This window comes from Cucurbita pepo, chromosome LG01 (genome assembly GCF_002806865.2).
Source record: "Cucurbita pepo subsp. pepo cultivar mu-cu-16 chromosome LG01, ASM280686v2, whole genome shotgun sequence".
Taxonomy (NCBI): domain Eukaryota; kingdom Viridiplantae; phylum Streptophyta; class Magnoliopsida; order Cucurbitales; family Cucurbitaceae; genus Cucurbita; species Cucurbita pepo.
In genome coordinates this window covers 20,674,809-20,685,913 of record NC_036638.1, presented here as the reverse complement: position 1 = coordinate 20,685,913, position 11,105 = coordinate 20,674,809, and the positions used below count along the sequence as shown (strand labels likewise).

The window sequence follows — 11,105 nt, the reverse complement described above, 5'->3', positions numbered from 1 at the left end:
ATTGGTGCGAAACCCGCTTCAAATGGGCTCTTTAAAGCTACCGTTTATTGAATGTGCCACCGGTACTATACTACGTAGGTACATGTGAAAAGAGCTCGTTTTCGACTTTTTACTTTGGCGTTTTTTTGTGCAGAACCGGCGGGGCGTTCAACCTAGCCACCAGTGTGCTGTGATGTGTGGCTTTTGTTTCTTTGGGTTCGGTGTTGGTTATTCTACAAGCCAAACGTTTGGGCTGCATGCGCTCTCCTAAGACATTCATGTCTTAGGTTTGTTGGACCAAATGCTTGTTTGAATCGGATCAATCTCCAAACTCAAGCTCATCGACTCGCTATGATTGTGTGTCACTTACTCTCGCTCTTGAATAAGTCGGCTAACGAAAATTCAGGTCGTCTTTAGTACAGATGATATGTTTAAATTTTTAGCTTAGAAATTAAATTTTAGATCGTAACTTTTAAGCTAAAAAAAAATAAAAACTTTGATTAATTATATTTATTTTTTTCCTCTCAAGGGATGCATAGGCAAGGGGACAAAACAAATCAAATTAATAATTAAATAATGTATGCAATCATTAGTCCCATTAAATAAATAAAATTATTAGATCGTAATCTCATACAAAATTCAAACAAAATCTTCTGATTGCTAAAATGAGAAATAGAAGTGGGACCGAAAGTGCAAGAAACATAAGTGAGATCGAAAGTCTGAGACACATAGGTGAGATCGAAAGTCTGATAAACATAGGTGGGATCTAAAGTCCACCTATGTTTCTCAGACTTTCAATCTCACACTTTTCTTGCAGTTTCGATCTGAGTTCTATTTCTCATTCTTAACATGGTATCAGAGCTTCTCTATATATATATTTTTGTATTTTTTTAATTTTAATTTAATTTTCTTAACGTTTAAGATTCAATTGGTGCGAAACCCGCTTCAAATGGGCTCTTTAAAGCTACTGTATATTGAATGTGCCACCGATACTACACTACGTAAGTACATGAAAAGAGCTCGCTTTCGACTTTCTACTTCGACGTTTTTTTGTGCAGAACCGGCGGGGCGTTCAACCTAGCCACTAGTGTGCTGTGATGTGTGGCTTTTGTTTCTTTGGGTTCGGTGTTGGTTATTCTACAAGCCAAACGTTTGGGCTGCATGGGCTTGATCAATCTCCTTGACAATGTCTTAGGTTGTTCATAGATTCACTATGATTGTGTGCCACTTGCTCTCGCTCTTGAATAAGTCAGCTAACGAAAATTCAAGTCGTCTTTAGTACCGATGATATGTTCAAATTTCTAGCTCTCTTCCTTATTTTAAAAAATTCCTTTAGAAATTAAATTCCTTATTTTAAAAAACTCATTTAGAAATTAAATTTTAGACGGTAACTTTTAAGTTAAAAATAAATAAAAACTTTAATTAATTATATTTATTTTTTTTCCCTCTCAAGGGATGCATAGGCAAGGGGACAAAACAAATCCAATTAATAATTAAATAATGTATGCAATCATTAGTCCCATTAAATATATAAAATTATTAGATCGTAATCTAAGAAGTTAATGCTACCGAATCATACAAAATTCAAACAAAAGCTTCCGGTTGCTAAATTGAGAAATAGAAGTGGAATCGGAAGTGCAAGAAACATAGGTGAGATCGAAAGTCTGAGAAACATAGGTGGGTCTAGATGGGTCCACCTATGTTCCTCATACTTTCAATTTCACACTTTTCTTGCCCTTTGACTTCTATTTCTCATTCTTAACATGGTATCAGAGCTTCTCTATATATAATTTTTACATTTTTTTTAATTTTAATTTAATTTTCTTAACGTTTAAGATTCAAATCTGATATGCTATTATCAAACTATTTCGTAATAATATATCTCATGATTTTTATAACGTTTAAAATTATATATGGTATTTAGTTTTTATTATTATTATTATTATTTTTTTCAAAATTAGGCTTTTAGGCTAATTATGAAAAAATAGAGGGACTAAATAGACAATTAAATTGAGAAAATGGAGTGAATAGCAAAGATGCCAATTCCAAATCATTGAAAAGGGTTGGATTCTATGAACAAACTTTTTGACCGTCAAAAGAGAGTTAGTTCACCAAATTCTTAAGGAATTAGGTGTTTTTGTCACGTCTTAATCAAACGCCTTCATTATATTTATAATATGGACCACCAAATTCGGAGTACAAATCAAGCTTCACTTTAAATTATAAACGAAAAATCATACCATAAATTCAAAGAATCAAACGTTCGAACAAATAAAACACTTTCCAGCCAAAGAAGGGTATAGTATGTGTAACAGTATCAACTCACTGTTTATTTCAAAATTTTCTCAGAGTTTTTAAAAAACGCTTTCTAGGGAGATGTCTCTATACCCTTTTGAAAAAATGCTTCATTCCCTTCTCGACGTGGGTTCTCTTCCTAGTAGACACGTTTTCAGTATCAACTCACTGTTTATTTAAGATTTTCCTCAAGGTTTTTTAAAAACGTCTTCTAGGGAGATGTCTCCATACCCTTTTGAAAAAACTGCTTCATTCCCTTCTCGACGTGGGTTCTCTTCTTAGTAGACACGTTTTTCAGTATCAACTCACTGTTTATTTCAGATTTTCCTCAGGATTTTTTAAAAACGTCTTCTAGGGAGATGTCTCCATACCCTTTTAAAAAAAAAAAAATGCTTCATTGCCTTCTCGACGTGGGTTCTTCTTCCTAGTAGACACGTTTTCAGTATCAACTCACGGTTTATTTCAAATTTTCCTCAAGGTTTTTTAAAAACGTCTTCTAGGGAGATGTCTCCATACCCTTTAAAAAAAAAAAATGCTTCATTGCCTTCTCGACCTGCGTTCTTCTTCCTAGTAGACACGTTTTCAGTATCAACTCACGGTTTATTTCAGATTTTCCTCAAGGTTTTTTTAAAACGTCTTCTAGGAAGGTGTCTCCATACCCTTTTTAAAAAAATGCTTTATTCCCTTCTCGGCGTGGGTTCTCTTCCTAGTAGACACGTTTTAAAAACTTCGTGAGGAAGTCTAACGATAGACACGAACCATTACGGTACGAGAGACATTCCACATGGATTTAGGGTATGGAGAGAAAAGAAGGCATGAGGGAGCAAAATTCATGTCTCCTCTTTTGGAGGATTCAGTTCATTACACATCGCCATCTCCTTCAACTTTGTTTCTTTGCTACCACCAAAAAGCATCAAATAAATGAACACCAAATTTCACTCATCCTATTGGGGTTTTCCCTCAAACCTTTTCTCCCCCCTTTTGGGCTACCATTTGAATCATCAATAATTCCACATGATTCAGATCTGTGACCCTTTTTCTGGCAACTTAATTATGCCTTTCACTCCCTTTAAAACACACACCTCTTGACTCCAAGTTTCAGACAGACAAACCCAACAAAAACAGAGCACACACACACAGAAAGCTAGCAGATATCAGTAGAAACCCCAAAGATCCGAGGCACCTTCTCCTTCTTCTTCGTCGGAATGCCGCAAAATTAAGGCACACCCGGCGCTTCTGAAGCTATAAATTCACGGCGGCGTCTTCCTTCATTCTCGTTTGAAACAGGGAGCTACCTCTGTTTTAAAGTTCATCACGAAAACAGAGGACGCCATTGATTTCTCTTCATTTTCCTCTTTGGGTCCTCGAAAGTTTCTTTCTTTCTTTTTAGATTATTATCCTTCAAGGAAATGGATCAAACTGTGAATGAACAAAACGAGAGGGATCATCAAGAAGAGAAGCCAAATCAAGCTCCATTGAGCTTCAAAAGCCTCCTCTGGCATGGAGGCTCTGTTTATGATGCTTGGTTCAGCTGCGCATCAAATCAGGTCCTAAAACCTCAAATCTCACAAAACCCACAAAATCCCATTGTTTATAATGCTCTGTTTATGATGATAAAGTTATCTCCTTTTTGTTTTGGTGTTCTTAAAGGTTGCTCAAGTTCTGTTAACGCTGCCATACTCTTTTTCTCAACTGGGTATGCTCTCAGGCATCATATTTCAAGTATTTTACGGCATCATTGGAAGCTGGACAGCCTATTTGATTAGCATTCTTTACGTTGAGTATCGAACTCGTAAGGAAAAAGAGAATGTCAGCTTCAAAAACCATGTCATTCAGGTTAGATTAAAAACAGGACAACCCACCGCCATTTTCACAATCTCGAAGCTCTGTTTTTTAGCTTCTTTGAACATGTTCGTTTGTTCAGTGGTTCGAAGTGCTGGATGGGCTGTTGGGGCCATACTGGAAGGCTGCTGGATTGGCTTTCAACTGCACTTTTCTTCTCTTTGGATCCGTGATTCAGCTAATAGCTTGTGCAAGGTTCATCACTTCTCCTCTGTTCTCCAAATGGATGGTGAAATTAGTACTGAAATGTGTTCATGATGGCAGCAATATATATTACATAAATGACAAGCTAGACAAGAGGACATGGACGTATATATTTGGAGCATGCTGCGCCACGACGGTGTTCATACCATCGTTTCATAACTATAGAATTTGGTCTTTTCTTGGGCTTGGAATGACCACTTACACGGCTTGGTACTTGACCATTGCAGCTGTTCTTCATGGCCAGGTCTCGTTGTTCATCGAATCATTTCAATTTCTAGTCAAATGTTCCTTTCTTTTTGGTGAGTTTTTGTTCTGCAACTTTGAAGGTTGAAGGGGTCCAACACTCGGGGCCAACCAAAATGGTGCTCTATTTCACTGGGGCAACCAATATACTGTACACCTTTGGTGGCCATGCTGTCACTGTGTGAGTCTCTTCTTTCTTTTCGAACTTACCATTTGAATGAATTAAATGATAAAACTCTCGCATCTGTTAATTTAGAGAATGATCTTATAAACTAAAAATACTCTCTTTATTGGTACGAGGCATTTTGAGGAAGCCCAAAGCAAACCATGAGAGCTTATGCTCAAAATGGACAATATCATACCATTGTGGAGAGTCGTGTTCGTCTAAACTGATATCCCTTTTGAAATTTGAATCCAAAAGTTAGGTCTTTTCTTTCTTTTTGTTGCCTACAAAATTGATTAGGCTAAGTTATTGATGAGCTTTATCCTTCTCTAATATTTAATATTTAAATTGTTTTTTTAGTTTTAATACTTAAATACTTAAATAATTAAATTAATAAAAATATTCTCTATATATTTGTTTTAAAAAATTGAATTTTTTTAAAAGGGTTTCAAAAAAAATATTTTTGAATTTTTAATTCTTTTAAATTTATTTACTGTCGATTTAAAAAATACTCATCAAAATAACATTAAAATTTTTTAATATAGTTTATGAGGGGTTAAATAGATGATTTTCATTCACATATTAATACGTCTTTTTATAATGTTACTCTTAAAATTTTATGTATATTTAAAAAAAAAAAGGAAAAAAATGAAGAATTTTTTTGGCGCGGCAGGGAAATAATGGACGCTATGTGGAAGCCTCGAAAGTTCAAATTTATTTATTTGATCGCCACTCTATACGTCTTCACATTGACAATCCCGTCCGCCACCGCCGTCTACTGGGCTTTCGGCGACCAACTCCTTACTCACTCCAACGCTTTCTCTCTTCTTCCCACCAACGGATGGCGCACCACAGCGATCATTCTCATGCTCATTCACCAGGTCTACTCCATAAATCCCTAAATTCATTGCAATTTCCATGTTTTTTAACTTCCTTATTGCAGCATTTCATCGAACAGTTAGTGTGCAGTTCTGAACATTTGGGTTTGTTTGCATCCCGTTGTTTTTCGTGTGGTGGAGAGTGATAGGAACATGCATTGAATAGTCCTTACCCTTTATTGCGAACTTTGATTTTTCTCACTGTTTTTGTGCTTATGCATTTGATCGAACGGTTGATGTGCAGTTCATAACATTTGGGTTTGCTTGTACGCCGTTGTATTTCGTGTGGGAGAAAGTGATTGGAATGCACGAAACAAAGAGCATGTGTCTGAGGGCGCTTGCCCGATTACCGGTTGTGATACCCATTTGGTTTTTGGCTATTATTTTCCCTTTTTTTGGACCCATCAACTCTGCGGTAGGGGCGCTTCTGGTTAGCTTCACCGTCTACATCATCCCCTCTTTAGCCCATATGCTCACTTTCAGATCTGCCTCTGCCCGACAGGTAAATGCCTTTGCCTTTGCCTTTGCCTTTGCCTTTGATCTTTCCATTTCATTTCTTCAATCATATTTTACCTAATACGCGCTTATCCAACTGGCATTGTCGATTTCTCGTCCTGAATTGAGTATTGAATTCATTCAATCCAATCTGCCCTTACTTCCTGATCATATCATTGCTGGGTCATGGCTAGATTTGGTCTAATTTTTCTACTAATTTGGCATTCTAAGCTGCTAGCTGAGTCATTGAAAATTTTAATGCAAACTTGGTTCAGAGTTCAGAACATTCCTTATTTAGTCTTGAGCTGTTTATATCTGTTTGTTACCCGTGATTCTTCCTTGGGATCTTCATAATTATATAACTTCCAATGCTTGTCCTTTGAATAGATGAAAACATCTATATGATATGAATCAGTCAATAAGATTGGCTATGCTGGAAACTTTATGTTAAGAATCTGACCGTCCTACCAGGTCTCAATATAGTGACACCAAGTACAGGTGATAACAGTGAGGGTTCCCTAAAGAGTTCGTCCTTTCAATTCTTATCATTTTGTGGATATGGTTCCAGCTGTATGATTTAAGCTGGAAATGAGTTCCGACAGATAGCCATTTTAGCCCCACTGATTATTATAATGACTAGCATTTGAAATTTCATGGAACATTTTATTATGGGAGTGGGTAGCATTTCCTTTTCATTCAGTTATCTGCTTTCGTCACAATTCTTCATGCTAGCCACATCTTCAACTAAGTTGGGCCAATCAAAGACACCCTTCCCTGTAGCGTGTTGTACCCTATTCACAATCCAAATATTGTGCCCTTTTTTCTTTGTACGGACGAAAGGATAGAACCAATGGTTGGCTAATTGAGCGAATTTTTAGGCTTTTTTTATTACTGGACGTGTCAAATCAAAGTATCTTGCTGTTGATGCTACTCTTGCCAACTAGTTTGCATCCTTTTTATCCTAATTGCTGTTGTAGTTAGGAGTGCAAAACTGAACTGAAAAACTGAAAAATAGTTGGTCAATTTAGTAGTTTGTATAATATGTTTAGTCGTTTTAAATCGATTTTGTTGGTTTCGGCCACTTTGAGATGATTATTGCTGTAGGTTTGGTTTTGATAAAAACAGGTTTCAATGTTGCTTTTGTTGTTATTTCTTTTTGAAACCATGTTCGTCGGCTCGAGCTGGCCTGTGCTTAGACTCTCACTTGTGGATTAATGCATATGATTTTGTCACTTGATAAGCCAATGGTCTTGTTCATTAAAATTTAGTGATGAATGCAGTTCTAGAATTCTAATGAGCTGAACCCAGAAGTTACAATAATGAAAACGCCTGTATATTTAGATGAATGAAGATGATTATGACATTACATATTGTGTTTGCAAGTATGACATGTCAAGAAAGTGTATGTTTTGGGTGCAGAATGCTGCAGAGAAACTTCCAATCTTCCTCCCTAGCTGGGCAGGCATGTATGTGGTGAACAGCTTTATAGTGGTGTGGGTCCTGGTCATTGGGTTTGGATTTGGAGGGTGGGCCAGCATGGCCAACTTCATCAAGCAAGTTGACACCTTTGGGCTTTTTGCAAAGTGCTACCAGTGTCCACCCCAGGGCTCAACAACAGCCCATCATTGAATTTTCTCTCTCAAGTCTCAATTATATAAGTATACAAAGGCATACACAGAGAGCATCAAGGTTCCCCTCATCCACCCTTCTGATATGCATATTAATCTCATCCAAATCTTGTCTGCTCATTCTCTTTATATATCTCTATGCGATGCGATGTTCGTTTTATTTATCTTTAGGAGAAACTGGATGGATCCCATTCTTAGATGGCTATGTATCATTTTCTCCCACTGTTCTACTCTTTTGTGATGTACTTGGAGGGACTGAATTCAAATTGCTATATCTGAAAGTATTAGAAGGATGTTTCTGCATTAGGAACAGAAATGAAACTGCAATGCTTTGTTCCCTTGCCTGAGTTAATTGGTTTCAAGATGAAGATCTTCATCCATTTAGCCAAGCCCTGCCTTTTTTTTTTCCCTTTTCTTTTTGAGTTGGCAATGGTTTCTATCTAATTAGAAATCAAGTTATGAGTCAGTTTGTTAGATGAACACGGCTCTCCACAATGGTATGATATTGTCCACTTTGAGCCTGAGCTCTCATGGCTTTGATTATAAACTCATGATCATTTCAATGGAGAGAGTATTCTTTGATTATAAATTCATGATCATTCCCTAAATTAGTCGATGTGGGACTCAACACCTCCCCTCGAACAAAGTACGCCTCCCCTTTATTTTTTTTGGAGTCCTTTGTTCGACATTTGAGGATTTACCAATCTATTGGCACGACTAAGTTTTAGGGCATGACTCTGATACCATGTTAGATGAACATGACTCTCTACAATGGTAACATGATTCTCTACGATGGTATGGTATTGTCCACTTTGAACATAAACCCATGATCATTCCCTAAATTAGGTGTGGGACTTTAATCATCCAACACAGTTGACCAAAAGGCTATAGATTTATAATGTAAGCTAGGTTTGTCCTTTTAAGAAATGAGTCATATCAGCAAAATCAAGCACAAACATTGCATACGGTTAGTGCCAGTGTCACGGTTATATTTGTCTTAACCATGATCGCCAAAAAAGTAAGATTGTGACACCTGATTTCTAATGCTGTTAATAAGAATCCTTTCAACTATTTCGTTCTTATCATTTCAAATATTCAGTCGTTTCATTAACTAACTTAAAAATTAAAGAAAAAACATGTAACTTTTTTACTTTATGTAACTTTTTTACTTTATGGGGGTAATTAATGAATTTATCAAGTCAATTTCAGCAAATACAAACAATTTAAAAACGATAATAAAAAATAAAATCGAAAGAAAATATAAGAATTCAAACTTTAACGCTTATCAGAACTAAGAAAAAAAAAAATATAAATATATACACAAATAGAAATAAATGAGAAGAAAAAGAAACACTCGATTATTGCGCCAAAATCGTTCGTCTTCTTCCTGCATGCTCTTTCGTCTTCGTACCAGAAACCGCAAAATTTTCGACTGACATTCCTCTCTCTCTCTCTTATTTCTGAACAAAATCTCTCCCCAATATCTCTTCATATTGATTCCCACTCCATCCAATTCTGCTCATCGAGATATGCTCCTTTTTCAAGCTTTCGATTCTCAGGTTTCTTCTAAACCCAATTTCCTCTTCCCTCATTCTTTTATGTACGTTTACAGCGGATTGTAGCGTTGTTGAGTGGGGTGTAGTGATTCTTACTTCCTCCTTCATTAGGCTTCTCGGTTACCCTAGCACCGGAATTTTTTCTCAGTTGGAGCTTGTTCGACGTTTCTTTGTTGGGCTTCATAAATGGCTCCCAGGGAGCGAATTAAAAAGGTTCTGTTTCGTTTTTTTAACCTTGTTTGTCGTTGCGAAGAGATTTCTGCATTTCTTTTGAATACTAATACAAATTTTCTAATTATATCCTGTTTGGCTCTCTCTATTTTGAATTTCAGCGGGGTAACTTACGAATTGATGCTGCGCTGGATGCTATGAATCCTTTCGGATTTCATCCGAAGTTGGTTCGTGACACGGTCAAGGAGCTCCTCAGTGTGTGTTTTTCTGATTTCATCTCTGTTCTACATGGTTCATGTTTTTGTTTCGTTTTTGTGTGTGTTTCTTCTGTGGGTCTCTCTGTTTTCCTGTCTTAAAGTTAAGAAAGTAAGCGGATAAAATGGTCTGATGGCCACTGCCCTGAATACTTGAAAGTATGTATTTGTTTTTAGATTCCCCCATTTCAAGGTCAATTATCTGAATGCAAGTGCTTAGAAATAGGGACTCAAGAAGCTGCTGCATTGCTAAAACGTTTTGGCTTTCTTCCAATCATCGCTATACTTTGTTTTATAATCTCATACAGTGTTTGGAGAATTTGGTTTAGGTGTATGGAGGAGACGAAGGATGGGTATTCATTGAAGAAGGCTCTTATACTCTCTTGATTGATACCCTTCTCGAGAAACGGAAAGATGGTGCAATAGAGAAGGTTAGTTTCCAACTATTTTTGTTGAATTTGATTCTTGATGTAAGCACGTTCTTCGCCTTTGTATAATGGTTTATGAATGTTTAACAATTCCAACGGAGAACCATTGATGTATGTTGCATACAAATAAGAATTGAAATGTTTAGCTCCAAAAGAAACTCCGGATCAAAAATTTCAAACTAGTTCTTATTCCCAGATTGGTGTTTATGGGGTGTGCTATTTTGCTAGTCACTGTCAAATTGTTTGCAATGAGTACAACATTTGCTCGTGCATATATCGTTTTTGTTTAACTCGTACCGGGTTTACTTTTCTTATGTTGAAATAGTGTTAACTAATTATCAGAAAAATGCACACCTTTTATTCTTTCAACTGTTTTATCTCTTCAGCATTGCCCCATATTTTAATGCTCATTGTTTGAAGGTTCATGAAGAGGATGGAAGAATTGCAGATCTTCAGGAGACCTCTGAAGCGGGCTGTTCCTCGAATGTTGTTAATGAAGCTTCCACATCTAATCCTGGGGCTGAGATTACCGTGAAACCGACTGAGGGTGTAATCTCATCGTACGTGGACAATGAACCTTTCAGGATCACAGCCACAGTACCTGCAAATGATTCAGGTAACTAGTTTGACATTTCAAACCAAACTTATGGATTTTCGCCGTTCTATAACTACCATTTTATCGGTTACTTTAATCGTAATTTCATGAGGTTATATTCGTAAAGGCCTTAAACTTGTAACCTTGTTTTAGATACATTCTCTTCTAGGCCGAACTAACACCCAACCAGCTAAACATTTAGATTATTACAAATGTGCAAAATAAACGGATTTAGGAGGTCAAGAAAGTCTATGCTCTAATGGATAACAGTAGCAGCTTTTTAAAGGCAATAATTGATTTCAATTGGTTACTTGGGAAAGAAACTATGAGTTGATCTTGTGTGTGATTTCACTGCCATTGTTGATTTATCATGG

General features: G+C 36.6%; 3 protein-coding genes across 4 annotated transcripts in view; all 3 read left to right on the top strand.

Annotated features, from left to right (window-relative positions):
* The window catches only part of LOC111793536 (probable zinc metalloprotease EGY2, chloroplastic), a 25,419-nt gene that overhangs the window by 5,400 nt on the left and 8,914 nt on the right, over positions 1-11,105 (top strand). The gene's annotated exons all lie outside the window — the stretch shown is intronic.
* On the top strand, positions 3,223-8,095 carry LOC111793550 (auxin transporter-like protein 2). Of its 2 annotated transcripts, none has more exons than XM_023675484.1 (8): positions 3,223-3,821; positions 3,925-4,110; positions 4,199-4,311; positions 4,381-4,564; positions 4,647-4,744; positions 5,400-5,607; positions 5,849-6,106; positions 7,483-8,095. In XM_023675484.1, exons 1-8 carry the CDS (start codon positions 3,684-3,686, stop codon positions 7,726-7,728), a joined length of 1,431 nt encoding a protein of 476 aa, XP_023531252.1. In that variant the 5' UTR covers positions 3,223-3,683; the 3' UTR covers positions 7,729-8,095. The 2 variants fall into 2 exon arrangements, with proteins under 2 accessions (XP_023531252.1, XP_023531261.1); XM_023675493.1 differs by having other exon boundaries at positions 3,227-3,821; positions 7,519-8,095.
* LOC111793575 lies at positions 9,186-11,097 on the top strand. Its single transcript, XM_023675525.1, has 5 exons — positions 9,186-9,286; positions 9,395-9,496; positions 9,616-9,711; positions 10,038-10,139; positions 10,557-11,097. The coding sequence occupies exons 2-5, from the start codon at positions 9,470-9,472 to the stop codon at positions 10,758-10,760; spliced, it is 429 nt and encodes a 142-aa protein (XP_023531293.1). The 5' UTR covers positions 9,186-9,286; positions 9,395-9,469; the 3' UTR covers positions 10,761-11,097.

Bases quoted from the DNA above. Each gene is read 5' to 3' on its own strand.
- LOC111793550 (XM_023675484.1), top strand. From the start codon at position 3,684: ATGGATCAAACTGTGAATGAACAAAACGAGAGGGATCATCAAGAAGAG. The intron at 4,312-4,380 runs GTTCATCACTTC...TCATGATGGCAG, and splicing joins CAGCTAATAGCTTGTGCAAG to CAATATATATTACATAAATG. The intron at 4,565-4,646 runs GTCTCGTTGTTC...GCAACTTTGAAG, and splicing joins CAGCTGTTCTTCATGGCCAG to GTTGAAGGGGTCCAACACTC.
- LOC111793575 (XM_023675525.1), top strand. From the start codon at position 9,470: ATGGCTCCCAGGGAGCGAATTAAAAAG. The intron at 9,497-9,615 runs GTTCTGTTTCGT...TTTGAATTTCAG, and splicing joins CCAGGGAGCGAATTAAAAAG to CGGGGTAACTTACGAATTGA. The intron at 10,140-10,556 runs GTTAGTTTCCAA...CATTGTTTGAAG, and splicing joins AAGATGGTGCAATAGAGAAG to GTTCATGAAGAGGATGGAAG.